Below are 27,991 nucleotides of genomic sequence, written 5' to 3' on the forward strand. Positions count from 1 at the left end.
CCCACGCGTTTCATCGCGTTGTTGTTTTGAATTATTTTTAGATTATTTACATCATCACTGTATCTGTTTATCTATCTATTTAATCGACGTCTTGCATTTGATCAATATTTCGAAGGGGTAGATTTTCTTGCTGTGAAATTGTGTATGGTGCAAGGTCTCTCCTGCAAAATATATTTAATGAATAAATAAAGTCTCTCCAACTGGATTTCGTGCTGATAATACTGTCCTCAGGCCACTTTTATTTTGAAAACAGGAAATAGGATATTTTAAGTTCGTCATAATAACAATAATTCCAAAGAGAGCCGGTGACGTAAAAACTGGAACCTTTAGTGACGGGCAGTATCGTTAGCCAATAGAGTTTGAGAGTTTCCTGACTGTGACCAATCAGGCTTCGTGAATAGGAACAGGAAAGAAAGGGGGACCGGAAGTTTACAAAGGTCCACCGAGGAAGCTAACATTGAGCTAGCATTTAGCTAGCGTTTTTATTATACTTGGACCCATCGAAGGAAAAAAAAAGGATCATAGCGAAAGATGGTTTGTGATAAATGTACGTATCACACCGTTCAGTTATTTGTTACCTTTAAGCTTGACTTCATTTTTGCTGTTAGTTGAGGCAGCTGAGATTTCGTAAGCTAACGCGATGCGACTGCTTGTTGCCTTCATGTTGGTTTATAAACGCACGCTTAATTTCTAAAAGCTTCTTATTCTGTGGGTAAATTATTATTGATTAATTTTTTCCAGGTGAGAAGAAGCTCGGTAAGGTAATTACTCCTGACACCTGGAAGGATGGAGCCAGAAATACAACAGGTGAGTTGAGGTCCTCAGTTTAAGTGAAAATACCACAGTTATTTAGTTACCATTAAAAAGGCTATGGGTAAATGATAAACATAATGAATATGTCCTTAGTGTCCTTAAAAAAAAAAAAAAAAAAAAACTCCCATGACTGTCAGCATCGTAAAATAGACCATTACATTATTATCATTCATAAATGAGCGTGCAAATAATTTTTTTTCTGGTGAATGAATCTGCTGATTAATTGCCCATTCATTTGTCTGTGAATAATGAAAAACTGCTGCCAGTGTGAAATTTCATTAATAGTTAACAGTACCACTGAACCTCATTATGATTAAAATAAAGTATTACTATAATACTCAAAATAAAACAGCAAAATTCACGAGATGTCTGACCACATGGAATCACTTAACTTGTAATTTTCCTTGGAAATTACCTGAATTAAAGTGCGCACAGACCTATTAATATGTTTTCTACGTTGGGAACCATTTAGCTGATAATAATAATAATATTATTAATAATAATAATAACTATTATTATTATTATTATTATTATTAAGGTTATATATTTTTAGTCACATGAACATAAAGTAAGACTTCACAGATAGATCAACTTGCTGATAACTCGCATCCTAATTACAGATCATATATGGCTGGACTGGTGATGTCTGTGTCAGCTTTTGTTACTTGTTACACATCTTGCAACAGTTAGCATTCATTCTTGTTTTATAGTTTTTTAGAACACAAAAATGTTTGATGCTGTTTCTAGCTTTGGGTTTTCTTCCATTTTACATTTGTGACATACTGTAATGGCGCATAATGTTACTTAGATGATGGTGTTCTCTTTCTGCTTTCATTATTCAGAGAGCGGCGGCAGAAAGCTAAATGAAAACAAGATGCTGACGTCTAAGAAAGCTAGGTGGGTAGGTCCATAAAGATTATCTTCAAATCGAAGTGTTACGGTGTGTGTATTGTGACCTACTGCTTTGTTCATGGGAGAAGAAATCCCCCTTGTTGCTACTTCTTATAAAATCCACTTCTATGGTTGTTTTAAACACTTAGCATGTGAATTTTCTCCCTTGAGACATGCTGCTGACAGTCATACATCAACAGTGCAGCCGAAGTTATGACTCTGGAATGCATCTCTCCCTCACAGGTTTGATCCTTACAGCAAAACAGGGTTTGCTACCTGTAGGATTTGCAAGAGTTCAGTTCATCAGCCCGGATCACACTACTGCCAGGGCTGCGCGTACAAGAAAGGTATAAAATCACCCACTGTGGACTTCATACTGTGGAGTAAACCTGATGAATTTAGTGTTGCATGTGTGTGTTTGCCATTTGAGGATTTTAACACATCATGACTAAGAAATGCAAAAAGTGCAAAAAGTTTTAAGAGTTCCTTCAGTGTCTTAGTTATTTAAATAATGATGGTGATTCACACACCTCGCTCTGTTTGTGTGCACTTTCGTCTGTAAAAAGACACTGAATAAAATCTGTGCACAGAGAGACCTGTAGATTATCCACCTGAACAAGAGCATTGTGTTTGGTTAACCCACTGGTTTTCATTGTCTTCTGGTATGCCCCCCTCTACAAAGCAGTCTACACAGGGACACAGGGAGGGGAAATAGAGAAGACTAATTTGAGAGAAAGTGAAATAAATCAGATCAATCATCATCTATCATGCAAAGACCAAAACTATATGATAACTTACCACTTAGTGTTTTTTTTTTTTAACTTACATCTATTTTTGTCTTTTCAGGAATCTGTGCAATGTGTGGAAAGAAAGTTCTGGACACCAAAAATTACAAACAGACATCTGTCTGACCCCAATTGGATTCAGGAACAGTTCTACAAGTGAATAACAGATTGTTATACTCACAATAAGACGGAGGTGTACATTTGTAATCTTGTCGCCTTTGCAATATTTTCCCACAATTCCCTGCCATAGACAGTTATAACTCTTTACTCTTCCAAATTCAGCAACCGAGTTATTTGGAGATGATGATGTCCTCTTATTGTAAATTATTATCTAATGCTACTGGAACTGATTCTGTAGCCATAGACAGGGTAGGACTGTCATCTTCAAGCACAGCACCATTTATCACTTGCCATTAATTCTTAATTTTTTGTGTATTGTGAATTAAAGCCTTGGATTTTTTTATGTTTTAAAGATAATTGATTTCTCTCATGTATTACCTTTTTGTTTTTTTGAGTGAATTAAAGCATCAAATACAAGGACATCATCTGACAGGGTCATTTTGTTCCTCAGCCTGAAACCATAAAGTCTAATTTTATCCTCTTGCGCGCAACATGCCCATATTTGTCCTTTATGCACGTAATAATTGGTTTACTCTGACATAATCATATTTGGAAACTGCATGTTGCCCTGTCAGGTATGGATCCCCCACCCAACTGCTGTCAGAGATAGAGGTTATAGTTCGCTAGCGGTCTGATGACAGGGTCCTCCTTTGATATTTAAAGGCCTCTCTTACCCTCAGGCTTTAAACCACATGTGCTCACACTTGCCTTTATGACCCATTACTGATTTATGCTGTTGCTCCATAACCCAAAACCACGCCAGGATTCAGCGCCAACAGGTAATGTACAGTGGGAAGGAGATTTAACAGTGCGACATCAATTTCTTGACTGATAAGTGCGTGTGTATATTCCAAGGTGTTGCATTGTCACAACATTTTGCCATAGCTCACTGAAGGCCAAATTCATGTTGGAATATTCTCCCGTGAAGATGGTATTTCACACATAAATCTGTGTGTTATATAGATCAACATCATCATTATCATGTCTCACTTAGTTTCAAGTTTAGTTTCAAGGAAATAGTTTAACATGACATCAGCATGTTAGCGTTCAGCTCCAAGTGGAACCCCTCAGAACCATCAGTATGGCAGTAGACTTTCCCAGTATGAACACAATATATAGACAAATTGACACTAACAACTTTCTCAATACATGTCACTTTATTTATGCAAAGAATATTCAAAATACTCAAGTCACTAATAAAAGTAAAAAGTCACTCAGTAAAATACTCTTTGGACACATATTACAATAACCTGATATCTTAAAATGTTCATGAATCACAAAGACGCTAAACTTATAAATGTAACTGGAAAGAGAAATTTAAGTACGGTCACACTAAAACATTGCACTGAGTTCTCATCATATATATATATATAAGACAATATTGCCAAAATATCTATTAAAGGCACCAAGACTGAGAACTTCACATTTCCTGTGTGCTTCACAGTGATTTGACATTATACATTTCAGGAGCTGGATTGAAATTTCTATTGAGTGTATTGAGGTGATCTTCAGAGTTGGCTTGGATGCTGCAAAAATCAGCGTATTAGAGTCAGGAACTCCTCTCGAGTTTTGGGGTCCTCTAAGTAAATTCCCAACATGGTGCTTGTCACAGTGCGGCTGTTCATCTTCTGGACACCACGCATTACCATACACATGTGCCTGCAAAAACACACACACACACAAAAATATAAGACATAGTTCAGATTGCCAGCTGCAGCGTTTGGCATGCACCTTAAGTAGCTTCAAGATGTTTCAAGGAAACATTTGATGTGATAACTGATTCTACTGCTTTGATTTTAATCCTCCGCATCGTGATGTTACAATTATTGAATGTATCGCCACAACATACATTTTGCCTTTGAGATGTAAAGCAATCATACAAATGATAAAAATGCAGACCAGACATGCACAAGTGTGTTTATGTACTTACGCTGCTTCAATGACCACAGCTACACCCTTTGGCTGCAGGGCTTCTGATATGCCCATGGCGATCTGTTTAGTCAAGCGCTCTTGAACTGAAAGTAAAAAAACAAAAAAAAGTGTACATGATATTGACACTGCATTCAAATCATTTATAAAATCAGAGTTTGACTCTTGATCAGTTTCTTATCTTTCGATTCCTTACCCTGAAGCCTCCGACTGAAAATCTCAACAATCCTGCAGAAAGAAAGCACAGTAATCATTACAGAAAGCATAGTAATCATTAACGTGTTTACAAACAATAACAGGCTTCGAGCCCCGACCCGTGATATCCATACCAGCCATACAACTTTGCAGGCCCTTCAACTGTAAATGATTCACCCCGCTGAATTCTCCAAATCTGCCATACAAGATTCAGCTAAATCAAGCTAGTTTAAAAACCCAGTGGCACTGTTAGTCTGGGTTTGTGTATTCAGGGATGGTGCTATATTTTTGGGAAGGGGGAGAAGGACACAGACACGCTGTGATAATAACTGGTGATTCCCACAGGTCTGAAGGGATTTTCTCATAGCTCGAGAGCTGAGAGAGTTTGGACTTGTGTCTGTGAGTGTGCTTGATGAGGGGACTAGATGTGGCCAGTAGGCTTAGACTGTAAGCCTCAGGTCAAAGCACTGTGATAACAGAAGAACTCATCCGCCCGGCAATAACAACAGAAATATACAGCCACAGTGGCAGCATGAGGATATGACAGGCCGAGGCTGCGTGTGTATATGTATGTGTTGTGTTACCTTGCCAGCTTGCTCAATCCCACCACTTTCTTGTTGGGGATGTACCCGATGTGAACCTGGAGGGGAATGAGAGCAGATGTCACAAAATGTGATAAAAGATTACCATACTTGGAAAAACACATGCCAGTCTTAATTTCCGAGGTAGCATTAATATTTGCTTTTAAACTGGTAACAATCTGCATGTAAACCATTAAACTCCCCTCTGGCTCATTTGCATGGACACACCCAAGAAGGGAAAGACAGCAAGACTTACCCTTCCAAAAAAGGGAACCAGGTGGTGCTCACACAGAGAGAACATGTCTATGTCCTTCACAATCACCATCTCATCATGGTCTTCATCAAATATGGCATCATTTAAGATGTCTGGAGACACAAATGCACAGATGGTTTCTTAGAAATATAATCAGTATTCAAGAAAAACAGTCTGAAAGTACAGTTAGCAATGACGACCAGTAGTTTGCCTTTTGGAACTTCAAGACTTTATGATTGAGGGGTGTTGTTAACTTAATACTTAAACAGTGTTAAACTTTGAAAATCTTATTTGCAGTTTTCCAGAGAGGGTACATCTTCAAATATTTGGTCTTGTCCAACCAACAAGCCAAAATAAGTGACATAAATAATATAATTAGGATACACTTTCTGTGCACCATAAAGGATCAGTCCTTACAGCTTCTGCCTTATTCCAGGAAATGTGTCAATATTTAATTAAAAAAAAAAAACAAACACCAACCTGTCAAACGTTAAAAACAAGTTTTTCCACTCACTAAACTTTGCACAGTCCTACTGAATTCAATCAGACACATAAAAAGTCTCACCATAGATGGTCTCATGGTAGCCCTTGGTGAGGAATTGCATGGCCTTGGCGGCGCGCAGCGGGGTGCGCAGCAGGCCCTCCCGGTCCGTGTCCTCTCCGAGCTCCCGCAGGATGCTCCTGTAGGCGGTCTCCAGCGCAGGTAAGCGGGACTCGTCCTCGGCCTCTTTGCGGGAGGTTTCGCGCTTGAGGTGCACGGTGGCCGCCTGGGTGCCAATGATGAGGTTGGGGAAGCCGCTGTTGAGGTGGAACTCCTCCACGGAGTCTCTGACCTTTCCGGTGCAGTGGCCGTTCATGGTGCGTCGTTTTCTGGCTCTGGATGGAGAGATGGAAGGAAGCTGGAGGATGAGAGTGGCTCTGATGCTGAGATCTCCCTGAAACTGCTCTTCTCCCTCTCGGCTCTCTGGCCCCTCTTTTTATAGCTCCGACAGCCTGCGGTGTGCGCACCGCTGTGCCATTTGTCAAAGTGTGACCGACGTCAAAAAACGCCAGCCTCGTCGTCAGAGTTAAATTCCAGCACCTCATTCCAAATCAGCAGGAGCGTCTGCATCACTTGATGCTCATCATGCATCGTCATCCATTAGTTCTGAGTGTTTTGACACACAAAACTCGTGACTCCACGTGGAGAACAAACCCATATCTTTCAAAAAAGCCGACTTGCTTGACAATCCAATTTTCCAGCTGCAGGAGGAGTCACGTTTTTAAAAAGAACAATTGACAATATGAAGATTCATCCAGTAGGTAGGACAGACAAAATGTTCAATCCTGGCTTTACAATTTTTACAAGACTGGATTATTCATAGATAAGATCTGTGTTTTATTTTGAGTGAAAGCTAAAAACAGTAGTACAAGTCCAAGTCCACGGGAGAGTAAATGAAAGTAGCTGAGAAAAAAATATTAATAATCTGCTTTCTTACTATTGTTCCAAGTGTTAGTGTCTCACCTAAAAAGGTTTTGGCAAAGTTAATTTCACATTACTATTCCTTTTGTGATGGCTTCTAAGCTTTATTTTAACTATATGTTGTACTTATGAAGGCCTAGTTAACTGATAATGTTTGTGAAAATATCATATTCTATACACTGATAATGATTATGGCCGATTTTCCAGCCAACTGAGCAAATATCTTCCTGATATTTTCTACTGATGATGTTTTGTGCTTTAAAATTTTACCTTATCACTTAACTTTTTTGTGTACCAGTCACAGTTTAAGTAGCTGTCACTGTTTCTATATCAAATCTGTGATAACTAACACCAACAGTTGTAATTGCTTTAATATTGTAGTTTGACTTTGACCACTGCTGGTTTTTTATTTCTTTTTTGGATGATAGTTTTGGCCAAAAATGATGGCTCTTGTATATGCATATCAATTATTTTTATGCAAAAGTGGTGACAAATTCACAATTCTTTTGATGTTTGACTTTATGGATTTGAATTTGAGGTCAACCTCAACCACTATTCTCTTGGATAGCTGAAACTTATTTCCTCTCAATCGAAAAGTTGATTAGATTTCACAAGTCTTCTTATATGTGTAAAAAATTTTAAGTGTGCCGTGATGTCCCACTAACCTCCTTCATGGCTCCTTCATGGCTCCTTCATGGCTCAGACTTTGTGTGTCATGTGTGACCACATTGACAATTTACAAATTGGTGTGAAGGAAATGGGCAAACCCAATGTCTGTATGACAACCCTTAATTGTTCATATACAGTTAGGATATGTAAAACAGTTCTACTGTTTTAAGACTTTAATTAAACAAATTTAAGAGCTTCCATTGGTGCTTTTTATTTGAATGAGGTGTCATGAAAACACAACAGATCAGTTTCCTTCTACAGATATCCCCACATTTAATGAATGCATTGGCAAAGTTTTGGGTTTATTCACTATTCTCAGATGATGTATCCTGATTAATGTCTTGTTCCCTGACTTTTCCTCTAGTGCCAGGAACAGATATAACTTTTTTTAATTTTTGTTAAATGTCTAGAAACCTACAAGGCGTACCACAATGGAACACGGTCTGGGGAATAATATTCTGGGATGAAACCTCAATGTTTTTCCAATAATAAATAAATAAATAAATAAAGTATTGCTATATTTATAGTTGAATCCACAAAACCGAGGAGATAAAAAAAGCCCATGTTTTTCATCAAACACTCATCAGCCAATTTTTTACATGCTCAAACACAAGATTAACAATGAACAGTGGAAATTTCTTACCATCAAAAAAAGCCACTTCATTGTATTGAGCAGTAGCTGATGATTAGTCATGAAGCTTTTTGGAATAATATAGGGCGACATGTGTTTTCACAAAGGCTGTTGGGTTGAACAAAACCAATTATATATTGGTTAATTTATGCTTAGTACTAAGAACCCATTTGGCCTAATCACTCAAAAGTTGTTTGGTAAGATTTTATTTTATTTAACAATGACAAATATTAGTCTTAAAGGCCCCAGCTAGCAAAAGGGTAAGTGAACAAACAGCCCGGTGAAGTGCTTACTTACCATAGAGCTGTAACAAATAAAAAACAAATCAAGGAATTTGCAATGTAAAGAAGTAATTTACCTTTTCTTTGGCTTCAGATAGTAAATTTTTAATAAATAAATAACTGACAAAGTTAACTTAAAAAATTAACTCTAACAAGAAAAAACGCTGATGACAAGGGAACAAACTGTTTATTTGTTATATGAAAGAACAAACAAACAAAAAACGACACAGATAAATTTGAAAACACGAAAGTGGCACACCACGCCCACGTTTCCATGGAAGCACGCTGCGATGACGTCACGTGACGCGACTTCCCGTTTGGACGCAGGCAGGTGGCGGGAGATTCCAGCATGGCGGTGCAGCCGAAGCAGAATCTGTCCATGGACAGTGCAGCCGAGCACGGCTTCCTCAGCTTCATCTCCTCCATGCCGGAGAAGCCGGACACCACTTTCAGGGTGTTTGACCGGAACGACTTCTACACCGTTCACGGGAAAGACGCCATTTTCGCTGCCAGAGAAGTTTTCAAGACGAACGGGGTCATCAAGTATTTGGGCTCAGGTATAGCCTAGCCTAGCTTCTTTAGCTTCCTAAAGAAACATAAACCATGTGATTTAAATTAAGGGAAAACAATCACGAGGTCCAAAGCATTAGTCAGGCTAAGAACATAAGGCTGCTGGCGGTGACGTTTCTTGGTGTGTAATTTGTTTAAGTGTTTCGTTCCTTTTGTTTATGTGATCCATAATAAAAGTGAAAATGATGTCAAACAGTTTTTCAGGGAAAATGGAATGAAATGGTCAGTGACTCGTGAGGCCAAGCTTACTGACATGCTCCCTTATAATCAGCGTGTAGATACATGTTTGTAATAATTCGCATCTTTGGGTTTAGGCTTTATCTCCTGGAGTGTTCACCCTGTCAGAATTAAGGAATCTTTGATCAGTTAAAATGCTGCTTAGATATTCAGTATGTAGTTACTTTGTGTGATTAGGAGGTCATGAAGTTGCCATGATGGTCAGCCCCTCCTGGGAAATTGACCAACATTATAGGACTGAAAAACCAGAAGTTAACCTGGAAAACTTTAAATGATGCCTTGAAGGGCAGAGCTCTGAGCTTTCAGGGAGACGAATTTCAGGAATAAGGATCTCATCGTTGAAGTTTACTTTATATATTGTCAGTATGGGTTAATGATGATGTTATATAAACAACCATTCACCTAAAAAATAGATATATGCATGCCTGAAGTTGTATATCATTGTTCATGAGTGTATTGGTTGACAGGGAGTCGCAAGCTTGAGAGCGTGGTGCTGAGTAAGCTGAACTTTGAGGCGTTTGTCAAAGACCTGCTGCTGGTGAAACAGTACAGAGTAGAAGTTTACAGGAATCACGGCAAGAGCAGCAAGGAGCACGACTGGAAGCTCGAATACAAGGTAATGTATTAAACCAGACCAGGGAGATTTGACTGTTCAACAAACTAATCCAATAAATGCTCTGCACCATTCTGTCGATCCTTTACACACTCAGGCGTCTCCGGGAAACTTGACTCAGTTTGAAGAGATTCTGTTCGGCGGTGGAACTGGCGCAGAGGGCTGTGCCGGAGTCGTAGCCGTGCGCTTTGCAACGGGAGCGGATGGGCAGCGCGTGGTCGGTGTTGGCTATGTGGACGCAGCCCAGAGAACCATGGGAGTCTGTGAGTTTCCAGACAACGAGACCTTCTCCAACCTGGAGTCCCTGCTTGTTCAGATCACCCCCAAAGAGTGTCTCTTGGCTCAAGGGGAAGGCAATGCTGATGGCAATAAACTACGAGAGGTATGCTGGTTTGGAGTATTTAATCCAAACATAACCACACACACAGGTTGTTACTTCTTCTTGCAAAACAATCTTGTTGTCTTGAGTTATGTCTGGAGACTCAGTCATTTGTATCATAATTTTATTAATCAAGTTAGACTTTTCTCTGTGTGACTTCACTCACTCTTTTGTCCTTTGTTAAACAACAACTGTCTGCTTAGGTGGTGGAACGTGGCGGCATACTGGTCTCTGACAGGAAAAGGGCTGAGTTTAGTAGCAAGGACGTGGTCCAGGATCTCAACAGGCTGCTGAGAGCCAAGAAAGGAGAGACTGTGGCAAGCAACACATTGCCTGAGCTGGACAAGCAGGTGAGCTGGAGGAGGCGATTCCTGTACTCACGTCTTTAAAGAGAATGATTCTTCCTCTTTTAATCTATCTGAGGTGTTGCAGGGCTGTACAGACTCTTAAGCCCCTTCAGTCAAATTTGTGATTTGTTTTATTGGGCTGTTATAATAACTTCACAGATCGAAATGCTTAACTGTGGTCTGTGTGTGCTTGCATTCACAGGTGGCGATGTCTTGTTTGGCTGCAGTGGTGCGTTTCCTGGAACTGCTCTCTGACGAGTCCAACTTCAACTCTTTCAGTCTGACCTCTCTGGACCTGGGTCAGTACATGAGGCTGGACAACGCTGCCGTGAGGGCTCTTAACCTCTTCCAGGTCAGTGACAGTAACCAGGTCGAAACCACCGTCCTTCTGATGAGTACTTGTGTTGAGAATTTTATGGACCATCAATACAAAAAAAGATTTGCAAACAGAAAACTTGGCTGAGGATTTAGATGAGTGTTTGCTTATTGTTGAGATTGCAGTTGGTTCAGCAGTAGCTTCAGTTTCAGATGCCATGTGATATAGTCAAATGCTCTATTTGATACGTATCATTCAGGGTTCACCTGATGACACCAGCGGTGCCCATTCATTGGCTGGTCTGCTGAACAAGTGCCGTACGCCGCAAGGTCAACGGCTGGTCAACCAGTGGATCAAACAACCGCTCATGGACAAAACCAAAATTGAGGAGAGGTAATACCATGATGGGAATGCTGAGAGTGCAGACTGTTAGCAGCTAAAGTGAAACTGATCAAAATCTTTGATTCCATTCATCTTCCCAGTTAATCTTTCACACCCAATCAATAATTTAAGAGGTTTAAACTTGCAATTCGTAAACTTATGCAATTTTTTTCATCATCAGTTTTCATTGATTAGTCATCATTATTAGATGGATTGCCATCAGATCTGCTCCAGGCATTTTGAGGATACTCTGGTAATTCTTGTGTGTGTGCCCATGTGTACACAGGCTGGATCTAGTGGAAAGCTTTGTGTCCGACTCTGAGCTCCGTCAGACTTGCCAGGAGGACCTGCTGCGGCGGTTTCCTGACCTTCACCGCCTGGCCAAGAAGTTCCACCGTCACACTGCGACGCTGCAGGACTGCTACCGCGTCTACCAGGCCGTGAGCCAGATCCCTGCCCTCGTCACAGCACTAGAGAGATACTCAGGTAGACACAAACCCATTGGCTCCGTTCATTCAAACATGATTTTCCTGCTCATAAGATGCGCTGTGTTCAATTTATACATTGACCGGTGTGACTTACATACAGTACGTACCCTTTTGTTTGTGATTTATGTATTTCTCGTATTGTAGGTAGCTACCAGGTGCTGTTGGAGGCAGCGTTCCTCTCCCCTTTCAGAGACCTGCTGACTGACTTCACCAAGTATCAGGAGATGATTGAAACCACTCTGGACATGAACCAGGTTTCATCTTTGGCATTTCTTGGAAAATGCAAGAACATTTGATATATGCTTTGTTTTTTCATGTGATAAATTCTCTTTTCTTTCGTGTTGTTGCTCTGTGCAGATCGAGCACCATGAATACTTGGTAAAGGCTTCATTTGATCCGGTGTTAAGTGAGCTAAGGGAAAAGATGGACACGCTGGAAAAGAGCATGCAGACAGTGCTGAACAGTGCAGCCAGAGAACTAGGTGATTACTCACACATACTCAATGGACACTGAGACAAAAATCTTTGCAGCAAAGGTTAATGGGGTATTTTAAGGTAGTTTGCTGTATTTCTGGATGTGTGTGAGAAAATGTCAAAACAAGTTAACAGCAATGTGACATCACCAGACTGAATGTGATGAATTCTGCCGAGCTTTCTGATTTAAACCTAAATAACTGGAAAACCCCTGATAATTAACCGCAACTGGGAGCTTTTTTTAAAATTATGGTTTTTATACTTCAGTTCAAGCTCACTGTCCTAACTTTGCCTTTCAGGTCTGGATGCTGGCAAGACAGTCAAGCTGGAGTCGAATGCCATGCTGGGTTTTTACCTGAGAGTCACCTGCAAGGAGGAGAAGGGTCTGAGAAACAACAAGAAATTCACCACGTTGGATGTTCAGAAAAATGGAGTGCGTTTCACAAACAGGTTCGTGCTGCCAGCATTCACTCGGACAGTTGTGCTTGTGGAAGCCGCTGTCTGTAGGTTCAGACGGTGTGTCACGCACATCTAATGTCAGCAACAGATAACCTCGCTCTTTCTGTCAGCTGATGGTCTGATGGTCCTTTCACATATCCGCAGTAAACTGAGTTCTCTGAATGAAGAGTACACGAAGAATAGGGAGGAGTATGAAGAGGCCCAGAATGCCATTGTCAAAGAGATCATAAACATTGCCTCAGGTGAGGACTCTGCTCATGTGCTGCTCGCTGTGTCTCATTAGTATAGCATCGATTGGACAGATATGACCTTTTGTGAGCACCATGGACATTGAGATCTCTTGATTATGTTTTCTACTAATAAGCTGCACCATGTTATGAAGCACTGAGATTGTAGACAGACAGTTTATCTTTTATCGAATGTTTTGCTCTGTGGAACGACCAGGCTACGTCGACCCCCTCCAGACGCTGAGCGACGTGATAGCGCAGCTGGACGCCGTGACGAGTTTTGCTGTGGCCTCCGTCTCCGCTCCTGTGCCGTATGTCCGGCCTCGCCTTTTGGCTGACGGCTGCAGACGCATGGAGCTGCTGCAGGCCAGACACCCCTGCATGGAGACAGACGCTGACAACGCCTTCATACCCAACGACATCACCTTCCTCCAGGGAGAGAAGAGCTTCTACATAATCACAGGTGAAGAGAGGCTCAAATGGCCGATACAGTTTGTTAGCAGCGGGTCGTGATGACATAAATGCTGATTATTATGCAAAGTGTAGGATCCACAGATTCAACTAAGCTTTGTTTTCTAAATGCAAAAATCTGGATGCAAAAAGGATGCGAATAATTCCACACCATCCCTGCTTCTCTGTTTTGTCTCCAGGACCAAATATGGGTGGCAAGTCGACGTTTATCCGTCAGGTCGGCGTGATCGCTCTGATGGCTCAGATCGGCTGCTTTGTGCCGTGTGACAAGGCAGAGCTCAGCATGATTGACAGCGTCCTGGCCAGGGTGGGAGCTGGAGACTGCCAGGTGAAAGGGGTGTCCACCTTCATGTCCGAGATGCTGGAGACAGCCGCCATCCTGCGGTAGGTTCACACACACACAAAGCTCCCTCACAGCTTCCACAAGTGCAACAAGCCCGATCTCATCATTACCGCTGTCCGTCCAGCTCAGCCACAGAGAACTCGCTCATCATCATCGATGAGCTTGGTAGGGGCACGTCCACATACGATGGTTTTGGTCTGGCCTGGGCCATCAGTGAACACATCGCCTCCAAAATTGGCTCCTTCTGCCTGTTTGCCACGCACTTCCACGAGCTGACGGCACTGGCAGCACAGCAGCCCACCGTCCACAACCTGCACGTCACGGCCCTGACCTCCCACAACACCCTCACCATGCTGTACAGAGTCAAACCAGGTGAAAGAGCACGCATTATCCTGCTCTTCTACATTAATAATCTAGATAGACAGATGTAAAGTGATGCAAATGAACAAGTACTTTCTATTTAATTTGACAAATGCCCTTTGGAAATCTTGAAGTTGCACTGTTCATAAGTTCATTCATCCATTTAAGTCACAGCTTTTAGTTATTCAGAAGAAGCTGACTCCAAATATTTTTTCCAGCTTTTACGCAAAAAGCTAGAGGGCTTTTGTACTTTTTAGTGTTTGGTGCTTGAGACTAGAGTCTGAACGCTAATTCTTCATTTGTTTCATGGCGTTTGTCAGAATTCCTGTTTCACAAACACTATGTACAATTTGGAGTAGGGGGTTGTTGAATCATGGTTGATGTTGGCATGAATCAAAGTTGATATTAGGAGTGAGACAGTTGAATGTTATTTGGTTGATTAATTAAATTCACCCAGAAAATCAATCGTCAGCGTAGTTCAGTTGTCTTTAGTTTGATGATTTAAAATGTTCATCAGATATTTAAGGGCATTGAAGAAAAAGTACGTTTTTATTTCCAACAAGTCTGTAAACTAATGCGGTCCAAACTTCGCTCAGGTGTGTGTGACCAGAGTTTCGGTATCCACGTCGCCGAATTGGCATGTTTCCCGTCGGCAGTGGTCGCCATGGCGAAGGAGAAGGCGGAAGAGCTGGAAGAATTCCAGGAACCTCCAGGAGAAGAGTCAAAAGAGACCGAGGAGCCTGAGGCCAAGAGACGACGGACAGACAAACAAGTAAGACATGGTTTTACTAGCGCTGTCATCACAACGCAAACATGATCTACTTGAGAGATGCAAAAGACGGGACGAAGTCACGCTTAATGTAGCATTTATCAGCCACATAACACATAAATATGCAAAGTATCATAAATGATAATTTTGGCTATATCATACACAATATTTAAATTTGGATCACATTAATCACAAAAAAAAAATTCTCATTTACTGTGTATTCCTTACGTCTTTAAATAGCCGTCATTGAAATCATCTTAAGTCAAATTTGACAGTGAAAACTTTCAGAGGACAAAGTGTGGTGCGCCACTCAGTTTCCCTCCAGATATGAAACATTGGAGTTTCCTGGATGTTTTCAGTTATTTTTGCCGTCACTTCAAAAGAGAGACCAAGAGAACCACGACAACAAAGCAACCATCATGCCAGCAGCTTAAAACTATTTTGAGAATATAACTTCTGTCTGGTTACTGACCATTTTCGATACGGATAATTTAGCAATAATCATTCTTGTCTGCATGTTAACAAGAATTTGCCAGAGTTCTAATGGAAATGTGTTAAAAACTAAACCCGACCTCTTTCTTTCAGGCTGGGGAAAACCTGATCCACGACTTCCTGGAAAAGGCAAAGTCACTTCCTGCTGCCACCATGAGCGAGGAAGAGGTGAAGGCCGAGCTCAGGAGGATGAAGCAGGAGCTGGTTGCCAAAAACAACACGTATGTGTCAGAGATCCTTACCCGTTGTGTTCCTGTAAAAAGAGCTTGATGTTGTAGACTCTTGATTATAAGCTCAAAGATTCATTTTATTTACTGTAGAGAAACACTAGAGCGCTTATAGTGTATAGTCATTTCAATAAAGTTGTTCCTCGATGATGTGTGACGTTTTCTGATGGTTATTTACGCGACATGTAGCCGTCAGTTTTACGGAGGATCAGCTTTTTCTGGAAATTATTCTTCTGAGTACAGCTGATTTTCAACACTACCATGGTTACATTATTACATTAACGTAACACAGCACAAGCTTACAGTGCTGTGATAAATCCCTCTTTCATGACAGTTACGTTGATTTATTTAGAATAGCTTTTGCATCATAGTATTTGGTTACAATGAAAGGGTTTATTGTAGAACTGCCACTTCAGGATCTTTACTTTGATTGGTTTTGTTTTGTAGCCAAACTTCAGCCTAACATTAGTCTACATAAATTCTTTGTGCAGCTACTGAAGATGGTGTCATACAAGTTATGAGATGATATTAGCAGTTCCCCCTGGCTTCAGGTAAAGATAAGCAGGTATTTGTATGACAACAGTTTTAAGGTTGTTTCTGAGTTCACCAGTAGATGCTGAGAGTTGAAAAATATTTGACAAGTCTCTGACAAATGCCGCTGTGAGGGACAGATCAGCTTTTCTCTGTAGTTATCCAGTCAGTCTCCTTCCTAAAATCTGTACATTTTACCAAGTCATAGCACAATAACCAAACTTTTTTTTTGGGGGGGGGGGCAGTTACTCAACTGGCAAATGTTCTCCCAGAAAAAAAGTTTCTTTAAAAATAAGAGCAGGTATTTATTGGTAATTCCATATGATCTGAAATTCGTCATAGCGAGTGAATTTACAAGACAGACACCTCTGATCTAATAAAGTTTTATTTTCTTAGAAATGGCCAGTTTCCTGTTTTCTTTTTTTGTCTTTCTAAGAAAGTATACCCCTTTTTGAATTCCAACTAGCATCTACATAATGGTTATTGAATACTTCACAATATATTAAGTCTAGATGTTATGGTACATGCATACGATTCAGGCTGCATGAGGAGCCACAGTCACCACGATACACGGGGGAAGGAAAGGGGTGGGGCGGGACAGGGGGTGGGGGTCGGGGGGCGGGGGGGACACTGCAGATTGACTCATCAGTTCCAGTTCAAAGGAGCTCTGGTGCCTCCTATTGAAACCCTCTCCACAAACACTGACTGCATCAATTTATAAACATATACACACACACACACACACACCTTTCACTGTACGCAACACACATTTATACACACACGCGCACTTTTGTACATTTTGTGGAGCCCCTCCACCTGCCATTGAAGCTAATATACTGGAGAGGGTTTTTAGTGTTTAAACGAGATTCTCTTTCACAGAAAGAACTTCACCACTGGAACGTTTTGAGTTTCTGCAGGTTGCCGGTTTGTTGGGGTGGGAGGAGGGACGCTAACCAAAGAAAAATAATAATAATTATAATAATATATAATAAAATAAAAGACATTCAAATACAGTCAGCTTTTTGCTTGAAAATACAAAACTACATGAGAAAGCATTGAAATAAAATCCATTGATCGGAACATATTAAAAAAAAATACAAACAAAAACAAAAAAAAGAAGAAAAAAACCCAAGTGCTCCATCACACACACACACAATCTTGCTCTTTATCCACACACAACAGAGCAACATCCTCCCATCCGTTGCCTAGTTACAACCGCCTGGGCAGCCAATGGGAATGGCAGCTGCGAGGAAGCAGGAAGTCTCTTTGATAGCAGTTCTTGTGAAGAAGAAGTGGGCTGGGAGCCAAGGATTAACACCAGGGGAGGGAGGGAGGGAGGGAGGGAGGGGTGAATGGGTGAGGGGGGGAGGGGGGGGTCATGTGCTGCCAAAGGTGCACAGGCAGCCTTTGGCAGCCCCTCTGCGTAGCCTTTCTCCTCCCAACTTCTTTCTACAGACTGCAATAAGAAATACTCGCGTGAGGAATCTCTTGTGGCCTTTCTGTCAGTCTACTTCAGCTCCACAGCTCCCTCTAGTGGAGTCTGCCTCCGCTGCAGCAAGTCTGACTGCAGCGGGCAGGAAGCTGCTTCCTCTGCAGCCTCTTTCACCTCGATCCCATCTGAGAGCGCTGCATTCATAGAGTCTCTCTGGGTCCTTATGGCTGCGAGGGGATGTGTATATGTGACTGTGTGTGTTTAAGTGTGTGCGTATGGCTGTGTGCAATGTAATGTGTTTGTATGCTTATGTGAGAGAGGAACTTGACCGGATGCCTTCAGTTATGTTGCAGCGTGTTGGACTCGATGGGCGGCGCCGAGTCATACAGAGTGTCTGTGTCGTGTGTGGGCTCTCCAGCCAGCGTGCACGGGTTGGACAACGTTCCTGCTCCGCAGTCACAAAAAAACCTGAAGGTAGGGAAATACCAAGTGTTACAGTATAGAAAATGTTTCTCAGATTGAAATATCACAGTTTGTTTGTTTTTTTTTTTAATTCAGAAACTATCAATCAGTAAAACTAAATGTCAAGAAGGAGCTACAACACTCACCGATCGTGCCGTATAAACTCCACATCATGCCCTTGGTGGCATTTTTTGATGCAGTTAACACAGATGGCGTTTCGATCTGTTGTATTGCAGGTGTGACATCTGCAGACACAAAACACATCCCTTTACAAATGTGTCACAATGAGGCAAAATAAAAAGGAAAAAAGAAAATCAAATAAATGCATTTGTACTCGCAAATTAAATGTCCATTAGGGAAACATTTAGTTTCCCAAATGTAGGCCTTCAGCAAACCAGAATTTTCATTATTCATTTCCAAGGATTTTCTCAATTACTAAAATTAAGAGTCTGGATGTCGAAGATGTCTACGAACTTGTTTTGTTAAAATTCTTTAATTTACTGTCACAAGATGAGGAATTTCACCTGTAGAAGTCATGCATGGGATAACTGGTGTAGCTGGAGATCTTGTAGAGACACTGTCCTCTGCTCACCGCCTTCTCAATGGCATCTTGGTTGTTCATAATCTTATTATCTGACAGAAAAGGAACAGACAGGTGAAGGCAGGTAGAGAGCCAACACCAACTGGTCGTCATCTACGACGATCTCTTACCTTTCATGGTGACATTGACTCCAGAGGCCAGAAACAGGCCTCCGAAGCGATTGTTGAAGATCTGGTTTCCCTCCAGCGTGGCTGTGGCATGGTTAGTGATTTCAATACCTGGGGATGAAACAGAAATCTTTCGTCAGCGCTAAGGGGAGACAGAGGTTGATGTTGATTTTGTCGAAATGGAGTAGATTGTGGAAAAACACTAACCAGCTGCAAAGCCGTCAAAAATGCGGTTTTTGCGAAGAATTGGGTGGCTGTTGGTGCTGATCAGCACTCCAGCCTGAGCATTCCTGAAGATATCATTCTCTTCCAGCAGACCTACAGAGAAAAAGATTTCACAACACAAACTATTAATATATAGGATAAACAGAATTTGGCTTCACAACAAAATATCAACCAAAAAGGACAGAAATTCAGAAGCCATCTGGTATTTTCTTAATTCCTCGGCTTGTTGAAGACGATAATGCACTGTAAGTACCTCGGCCTCCATTGAAAATGCAGATGCCGCCATCTCTGCCGTCATGAATCTTGTTTCTTCGCAGTGTGGGGTTGCTGTCCGTTTTGATCCATACCCCCGCCATGGCATTGTCAAAGATCTCGTTATCCTCGATGAAGCCCAGACCTGCAATGTTTAACAGCAGGATTACGCATAAATAAGAACAAACATCATACGACAATAATTAGAGAGAAAAACAAACACTGACCGGAGTTGTAGACTAAAATTCCTCCATTCTGGCCTCCCCATATCTTGTTGCGTCTAATCTTCGGGTTGCTCCCCGTCCTGTTCAGATTCAAGAAAGGTTATTTGCGCCATTCACAAGAGTGGATGAGGAAAACTAGAAAGCTTGGTGATGAGCTGAAGCTTTTGTGTCATGTCTAACAACCCTCACTATGTGCATGGGAAGGAGATTTTTTTTTACCTTATTTGTACACCAGAGTACATGTGATTGTAGATGTCATTATCTTCCAACACACCATGCCCGTTGTCGTAGAAATATACACCAACCTTTATAAAAAAAAAAAAGAAAGACAGTCAGAATGGTGCTGAATGTCGCCAAAAAACAATCAGTCAACACCATCAAATTCATTTAGGAGCTTTGGATTAAAAAACAAAAACACCCAATTCAAAGTTTTTGACTTCTGATACCCCAATTAACAGCTACATTTAGAGGAGAAAATGTTATCTAGAAGTATACACAGCGCTGACTTTAATGAGTTTAAAGAAGTTTCACAGTCAGTGTAAATTCAACTGTCTGCTTTACCTGTTTGCCGCTGTGTATGCGGTTCTTGCGGAGGACAGGGGTGCTGCCTGTGGTCACCCAGACTCCCGCCAGTGTGTTGCTGTAAACCTCATTCTCCTCAATCACCCCCTGGCCTTTCTCATGCTGAGAGACAGAGTAAGAACTGCTATTGTATATCTCTGATAAAGGAATTTTTAGCCTTTAATACGATACTACAAAATACTACATTTCAAACTAGTGAGCGTACTTACCACATAGATCCCTCCATGCTGTCCATCATGGATCTTGTTGTGCCGTACAATGGGGCAGCTGTTGGTTCGGATCTGGATTCCCGCCAAGGCGTTACCATAGATATCGTTACTCTCTATCAAACCTCGGCCATCTCCAAATATGTACACCCCTCCTTGGTTACCATTGAATATAGCATTCCCCCTGGTTATAAAAAGGGAAAAAAAATCTGTAAGTGTGCAATGATCCTAACCTTTTGGGTTCCCAGCACAACTACTACATGTGTTTTTATTGTTGAAGTATTTGCTCTACGTGTTCAATGTCAACAATATTGAAATAGCCGATGTCGGGATATGCTGTCTCCATGTGAAGTGTGTACTCGTACCGTATCGTTGGGTCACTGTTGGATGTGATCCAAACACCAGCAAAGTTATTAGCATAGATTTTGTTCTCTATAAATTGTCCCCGCCCCTTCTCATGGACGTAGATGCCTCCCGTTTGGCCATGATGGATCTCACATCGGACCACTGTGGGGTTAGCGTAGGCCTTCACCTCAAAGCCTGCTATACGGTTTCTGTGGATGTTACAGTTCTCAAAGTAACCCTGAAAGACAGAAGAGAAGAAAAGTTTCATTGATGATCTGTGGTGTTTTCAGTTCATTTTTAAGAGATGACGTAACTAATTTGTCTTTACCATGCCGTGATCAAAAGTGAACACGCCAACATCTCGTCCGTGGTGGATGTGATTACGTCTAATGATGGGATTGCCGTGATTTTTCACCCATATTCCCGCTAGCGCATTGTTGCTGATTTCATTGTCCTCATAAATTCCCTGGAACAAAAACATCTTTAATTCAGAAACAAAACTTTCTGAACATCTGTGTTTATGTTGCATGAGTGTTACTGTTTATTTTTTACCTGCGCATGGTCTGTAATGTACAGCCCGACGTTCTCACAGTCACTGATGTTGCAGTGTTTGATGGTTGGACATGCTCCCTGGCCGCTCACACATACAGCCGAACCCACTACAAAGAGGAAAACAGGAGTCACACCAAAGTAGAATGGCAACTCAATTAACAATAAAAGAAGAAAGAAAACAGAAGAGGAACCAAGGAACCAAAATAATAAAAATGGAGTACTGAAGATCAAGATAATGGAGTGTCCTGAATCCACAGTAAAACACCAACTGGCATTACTACTGGCATTCTACTCACTGCTCTTAGATTTTTCCTCCCTCTTAGGTAAAAGTAAATTCACACTGAAATCCTCCTGACATGCTTAATTTATTGTTGCAAAAACTAAGGAAACACTTTTACTTCACAGTTTAATGAAGAAAGCACTAAATTAAATGACACAGTGAGTGTTACATCATGCGATAGTGGCATTGATTTTTCACTTACAAAATCCAACAGCCCAACATTTTTGATCAGAGAAAACAGTTAGAATAAAAGTAGTTGCCAAAAAGAAACTACTTCTCCAAGGCGTCTTGGTTTCTAGCCCAAGACCCAGTGGGTAATTTAGTCTTCTAAACTTGAATTCAGCCTCTAAGAACACGCAGATAATTTATTATTAAAATGAGCGCCGTGTGCTTTTCAAATAATCGAAAATGGCTGCACAGCGTTGAATAGTAACTACAGACAAAGCTTTACAACATTACGCCGAGCTACTTTTTCAAACTAATGCTGCATTCGCTGCCAAGGAGAATCATATCCACAGTTTTTGCTGCTTAACAAGTCCTCAAGTTACCCTGGCCTCTACAACTGATCAGCACCTGTATGTGTATGTGTGAGTTACCTGTGCACGTGGAGCGGATGATGCAGTGGTCAATGTTTGGACTGCAGTTGACTGTGATCTCCAGACAGTGGTGGGCGTTGTGGTGCTGCGCAGATTTATCATCGGGATTAAACTGAGGAGAGAAGAGCAGCAGAGGTCAGGCAGAAGCTGAGTTTACTGACAACACATCAGGCTCCTGTCCACCCACCACCTCCACACGAGACTCCTCCTACTGGAGACATTAATGGCACCGATACATAGAGTTGGTTATAGGATATAATTGGAGTCTAAGCCTGACACCTCAAGATACATAAAAGGAGATGATTTTAGGTGTTTTCCCCCCCAACAGACTGTGACACAGTCAAAAAGACCACAGCCATAAAATATATAATTATAGTATATAGTTATATAATTTAGTGTAACATATCACCAGTGAAAATTTTATCAGATTATTTAGTCAAATTGCCATATTTGAGAGCTCAGGCAGCAGTTGGGTGGATGCACATTGTTTATTCCTACTTTTAAAAATTAAGTGATGAACAACTCCATCAATACAAATCCAAAATTTAAACATTTGTACCGATAACAGATCTGCTTTCAATCAACTTCAGGGAAGCAAAAAGATTACTCCTGCATGTTGATGACATGGCCAATTATCTTCAAAGACACACTTTCTAGCTGACCAATTTTTTATCTAGTTGTCAGGAATCTATAACGATCACTTAAAAGTCCTGCATTTAGTGTTCAACTCCTTTTTGACAGGATGTTCTCTTCAGACAACACCACACCCATTATACAAAAATTATTTACATTAGCCTCCCCAGTTGTATATTCAAAGTTATATTATACTTGGGAAATTAACTCAAGGAGAAGGTGGGGTCTGTTTACCTTGATGGTCATGTATCCCACATAGGCATCCTCTGAGCCCTCCATGAAGACAAACGTAGAGTCTCGGGTATTCTCTATCACCACCTTGTCGGCTACTTTACCAGGAGCTGAGAGGAAAGCAGAAATTGCTCATTAACCGAATAAACACTTGGACATAAACACAGCTAAGTGTTAAGAGGGATGGTGATCCCCTGATTCCCAGCCATCAACAGAACAGCTTATATTGTTTTTTGGGAGAGGAACATGCTTACCTGCACCAATCATAGTGATGGGGGACTCTATATAAATCCACTCGTCTGTGTAGATGCCAGAGTGAACAAAGATTAGTCCGTCAAAGTGGGCCTCCTGGACCCCACCCAGAGCATCCTCAATGGTGTCGTAGTACTATAGGTGAAAGGCACATACTCTTTCAGGTAGGATACACACATATCTCTAATTTATCAGAAAGAAATTCGCAAAATGTGTATGCTTTAGCTGAGCTTTTCAAAAAATATCAGCACTGAAGGCCTCAACTTACAAGCATGTTCTCTCTGCCTTTGTATCTGCCAGGGTTACTGTAGAAGTGCTCAGCGAAGCCTGGTTTTACATGGGCACCTTTGTACTGCAACACAAAAGGTACCAAGGTCAATTTAGGCAGCTAACAATTACCTCAGTTAACATGGTCCTGATTCAAACTGAGCATCAAACCATTCTGTAGTCAACAGCCATTGGGCTGAATAAGTTACATTCACATGGCAGTGAAGTTATATGTTTGGACAGCAACAACAGAAAAAAAAACCCATTTGTGCTTCTTAAAAATGCACTGTGACTTTTTCCAATTTTACAGGCCTGCAAAAGTAAATCGACCAAATAATCACACTGTTCCATGAATGACCATCTCAAAATGATTCTGGATCGCACAGCAGCTCTTGTGCTTGGATCATCAATGCATCTTTTTGTTGAAATGTTTGTCTACGGATAGGTGCACATTGAAGGAAAAAATAATTAGAAGATTTTTTTAATATTCTTTTATGTAAACAATTTGTTCATTCTAACAACTTTAACAGCCAAATTGGTAAGTGTGATTGGTAATGTGCAGGGTTTTGTTCCCCCTCCCCTAATCAACTGGTTTAAAAGTAGGTACAAGTTTGTAGAACCAAAATTTTTCTTTGGTGGATTTAGTTATTTGCAATGAAGGCAAAACAAAACATTGCATTTTTTTTTAGCAAGTAATACCTAAAGGAATAAATAGGACAGCTAAAAACTTGAACTGCTCAAGTCATCCATCTCAACAGTAAAAACAGAAAGTTTGATAGGCATCAATGCTTTGTTCTCACTTTGAATTTTCCGAAATGGATCGATAAAAAGTCTTTGGCTCCATTTAGCCCCAGGAGCTTAGAGATTGTTGAGTTTGAGAAAAGGCTGGATTGACATTATCAGACACTGAGATGAACTTCCCTGTAACAAATTTCTCATGACTATAGTTGACATAGCCTTAGAAAAACAATGTAAGCACACAAATGGATTTGATCTGCAGATTAACTCAAAGCTCTGACTCTGAGACCAAACCCCCTGGCAAATACTGTGTATGGAGTAAAAGAATAAAGAGAAGAGTTTGGACCCTACTCATTATAAAAGTTTTACCAAAGTTTCACCCTGGTTAAAAAAAAAAAAAACTCGCTAAGGTACAACTTATGAAATTATAAATAGGAAGATGTTGATGTCATCTGCCCCCAAAAAACAATAAAACTAGGTTTAATGGGAGCAGCTAAGTAAAAAAATAAAAATTTTCAAAGTATTTCACAGACTTGACTAAATATCTCACTTGATTTATTAGCTGTCTTTTGACTGCTCACTGTTGTTTAATAATGCACATGTTCAGAAAAAAGTCACATTTCCTTTTTGTTGAACGTTTTCAAATATTTCACAAATAAGTAGGCAAATATTGATGTGCTTTCTCAAGTTTTTTGTGTATGTGTGCAAACTGTTTTAACTTTAAAGCATATTTTTCCCAGGTCAGAGATTATTACTCTTGTGAGTGGCATGAATTTTATTGCAGAGCCATATATAACATCACTGCAAAATTATTATTATTATTTTTTTTAAATGGTGATAACATAAGAAGGAAAGAAAACAACCAAAGTCAATACAGAGATACTGAAGCACCTCCAAGAGCATTATTGTCATGAAAAAACAAGATATAACTATGACAACTCACCAGCTGTTGGAAGCTCTCCTTCCATGGGTTTGGGTGTTCATGCTCCTCAGGGCTGACCTGGTAGAATCTGCCTGGCTCAGGGTGCATCATGGGACGTGTGTACTCAAAGACCTCCATATATAGACGTTTCCTATAATGTCAAATACCACATAAACAAAATGACAATTGTATTTTAAAAAGGACAAAGATATTCAAGGGCAGGAACACAGCAGTTTCCATCAATTCAGCTGGACTGACCATAGGATTGGGTCGTTGGCTAGCTGGCTGAACCTCTTGCAGACACAAGCTGCCTGACAGAGGTCCTGTTCCAATAAGTAGGAGAAGATCTTCAAAACGACCTCATCTGGAAGCTTCTGTTGCAGATATTGCTCTGCTGGGGCTGCTAAAAATACACAAATAAAAACACTCCTAATGTAATCTTTAGGAAAAAAGATTTCACTCTACACACATTAAACTACAGAGTTATGTTACTTGACTAACTGTAAAATAACAAGAATTACCAGAACCCACCCCCCCCTCCCAAAAATAAATAAATAAATAAATAAATAAATAAATAAATAAAATATATAAATAAATAAATAAATAAAAAAAAAAATCAATGAAGTCTCCTGTAAAAAAACAACTATCCTTGCCCAGCTGCAGAGATTTAACACACACCTGGCAGGTCGTGGCTCTTACCGGACACTCGTGCCCGCTTGGCTCGATGGCCAAAGGCCTCTGTTGATGAAGTGGATGCTCCCTGTAAAAGAGGGCAGATAGTACATCAACTTCATGCCAAGATTTGGGCACTAAGTAATCAAGTGGAAAAATTTACTGCTCAGTCACAAAATCATTGTTCCTTCAGAGAAGGACACAATCAATAAGCATCTCACATATGCAATGTACAAAATACACATACACAAACACGGTCTGCACACATTCCAAATGCAGTGAACAGGAAAAAAAAGAATCACTCAAATAATTCAGTCTCACCTCCATTGGACTCTTGCTGGGGCAGGCAGAGGCGGTGGCAGAGGCAGCAGCGGTTCTCTTGGGAAGCAGGGTTTTGCGTCGAAGCTGATAGGGACTGTTCTGAGCTCCTGGACCAGATTCCTCAATAGCCATCTCTGCTGCAGCTGCTGCAGGAGCCTCTTCATCTGGATGGAAATGCAAAGACATTCATTATATACCCATCACTTTGGTGCACAAATCTGGAGAATATGAGCATGCCATGCAATAAAAAAAAAACAAACAAAGACGAAAACTGAGCAATTCTATGTGGCCCAAACATCTGTCTTTTGTGCAATTTAAACATCTGTAATTTTCCAGCAATTGTAATAACCCCTTCATCCACGGACAATCTTACTCACTTTACCTTTACAGACACAATGGTGTGCATTCAGCTCACATGCTGTATGCACACTGCGCAGGCTAACACACAGGGTAATAGTTGGTAAGGCAGACAAAGGTTACTGATTGATAATGGCAGATGCAGCCCCTGCAAGCACATTACCAGTGTTTCATGCGCAGTCATACCCAGCTGACACCAGACTGTGTGCATTTGCCTCTGGGTCCTGCACGGCCAGAATCGGGCTCATCTTTTGTGGGGCTGTCAAATTAAGGGCCGCAGATGAGGTCGATCATATGTGCGGCTAATGGCTAAAAACTGAACTGCGTAGCTGGCAAATCCGCGGTGTAAACAAATCAAGCTACGGCTAGCCAGCACGGAGAACAAGGAAGGGGGCTGTGGGTCGAAGCTGGCGGCTTCGCTGGGTTTACACTACAGCCCCGAGCGTACAAAATGGACACTGTGAAATCATCCAAAAACCCCCCCGTATCATCCATCACAGCTGATCCGTGTGGCCTCTCGAAGCTGCGGGCAGGCTAGCTAGCGTTGCCCCCCGTCCGCTTGCTAATGTTTTTGTTAACGTTACACCCCAAAAATGGCAGTCCAAAGACACCGCAGATTTACACCCTCGGAATCATTAGTGACAGCTGGGAATGCAGCAGCCGAGCACACACGGGGGACCGCGGCTGTAGCGTGTGCCGATCCCTTTTTCCGCCGGCCGAGGTTACCGGAATAAGGGCTATTAACTTTAACCGTGTGGCTACACACACATTACGGCAGGCGAAGGCAACCCCCCTCCAACCTCCACCTAACCTGGTGAGCTAGCTAGCAAGCTAGCAGGCTAGCGGAGTTAGCTAGCCCCAATCACTCAAGCCAAACAAAGCGCGGCCTGGCCTAAGCCATAGAGCAAGAAGCCTCGGGTTTTCCTGACGAACCCGCCGCCGTTAGGTGCGGAGACCGAGGCCCCAGGTTAGGGTTGTACAGCGGGGGTTGCGCGACGGACGGTTTCACCGCCGGACACGGCTTCGTCTTATACGGTCAGACGAACCGCGGCCTAGCTTACCTCTGTCCCCGTTGTTCCGTTCGGGCTGCACCGGGCGCGGCCTCGACACTCGCCTGGGTCTCCTGTTGGTGGCTCTGACGGAGTTCATCTGGGGAGTTGGTTGTTGAAAAATAGACTGCTGCCCTCGACCGTCCGCTTCCAAATTTAGCCCTCCTAACCCCGAGCTACCACCGGGGACGGCCTTCTTCCCGAGATACAGCCAAGCAACTGCGATCGGAAACCCGCTGGTATTCGGGGTGTAATCGCCTTTTTTTTTTTTTTTTTTTTTTATTTATTTATTTATTTTTCTTCTTTTCCTCCTCCGCGGTGTTACAGCTCCCCCCGTTCCGCCGCTCGGTGCCAGCTCCGTCTCAGTCTGTAGCAGGAGGAGCCATTAACCC

The 27,991-nt window shown here is 41.5% G+C and overlaps 4 protein-coding genes across 7 annotated transcripts; 2 read left to right on the plus strand and 2 right to left on the minus strand.

Moving 5' to 3' along the window:
* Positions 1-416: 416 nt before the first annotated feature.
* On the plus strand, positions 417-3,034 carry cript (cysteine-rich PDZ-binding protein). Its single transcript, XM_029527968.1, has 5 exons — positions 417-547; positions 742-807; positions 1,656-1,710; positions 1,948-2,051; positions 2,551-3,034. Exons 1-5 carry the CDS (start codon positions 532-534, stop codon positions 2,613-2,615), a joined length of 306 nt encoding a protein of 101 aa, XP_029383828.1. The 5' UTR covers positions 417-531; the 3' UTR covers positions 2,616-3,034.
* A 1,110-nt stretch (positions 3,035-4,144) lies between these two features.
* gch2 (GTP cyclohydrolase 2) lies at positions 4,145-6,424 on the minus strand. The gene is made up of 6 exons (XM_029528110.1): positions 6,133-6,424; positions 5,571-5,680; positions 5,318-5,373; positions 4,735-4,766; positions 4,540-4,624; positions 4,145-4,268 (listed from the first exon to the last, which is right to left on the minus strand). The coding sequence occupies exons 1-6, from the start codon at positions 6,422-6,424 to the stop codon at positions 4,145-4,147; spliced, it is 699 nt and encodes a 232-aa protein (XP_029383970.1).
* A 2,526-nt stretch (positions 6,425-8,950) lies between these two features.
* On the plus strand, positions 8,951-16,679 carry msh2 (mutS homolog 2 (E. coli)). The gene is made up of 16 exons (XM_029527367.1): positions 8,951-9,167; positions 9,885-10,033; positions 10,128-10,412; positions 10,613-10,759; positions 10,959-11,108; positions 11,332-11,465; positions 11,740-11,939; positions 12,086-12,195; positions 12,299-12,422; positions 12,714-12,864; positions 13,018-13,115; positions 13,318-13,563; positions 13,751-13,955; positions 14,039-14,286; positions 14,871-15,046; positions 15,629-16,679. The coding sequence occupies exons 1-16, from the start codon at positions 8,960-8,962 to the stop codon at positions 15,803-15,805; spliced, it is 2,808 nt and encodes a 935-aa protein (XP_029383227.1). The 5' UTR covers positions 8,951-8,959; the 3' UTR covers positions 15,806-16,679.
* On the minus strand, positions 16,661-27,983 carry fbxo11b (F-box protein 11b). Of its 4 annotated transcripts, none has more exons than XM_029527371.1 (22): positions 27,612-27,983; positions 26,194-26,357; positions 25,900-25,960; positions 25,459-25,600; positions 25,222-25,351; positions 23,542-23,625; positions 23,276-23,408; positions 23,025-23,131; positions 22,158-22,269; positions 21,282-21,388; positions 21,058-21,195; positions 20,750-20,967; positions 20,388-20,568; positions 20,158-20,280; positions 19,816-19,901; positions 19,600-19,676; positions 19,374-19,517; positions 19,103-19,213; positions 18,899-19,006; positions 18,712-18,820; positions 18,334-18,432; positions 16,661-18,193 (listed from the first exon to the last, which is right to left on the minus strand). In XM_029527371.1, exons 1-22 carry the CDS (start codon positions 27,697-27,699, stop codon positions 18,064-18,066), a joined length of 2,652 nt encoding a protein of 883 aa, XP_029383231.1. In that variant the 5' UTR covers positions 27,700-27,983; the 3' UTR covers positions 16,661-18,063. The 4 variants fall into 4 exon arrangements, with proteins under 4 accessions (XP_029383231.1, XP_029383230.1, XP_029383229.1 ...); XM_029527370.1 differs by having other exon boundaries at positions 25,459-25,603; XM_029527369.1 differs by having other exon boundaries at positions 25,879-25,960.
* Between the last annotated feature and the right edge of the window lie 8 nt (positions 27,984-27,991).

The sequence above is a fragment of the Echeneis naucrates genome, chromosome 19, assembly GCF_900963305.1.
Source record: "Echeneis naucrates chromosome 19, fEcheNa1.1, whole genome shotgun sequence".
In the NCBI taxonomy this organism is placed as follows: Eukaryota; Metazoa; Chordata; class Actinopteri; order Carangiformes; family Echeneidae; genus Echeneis; species Echeneis naucrates.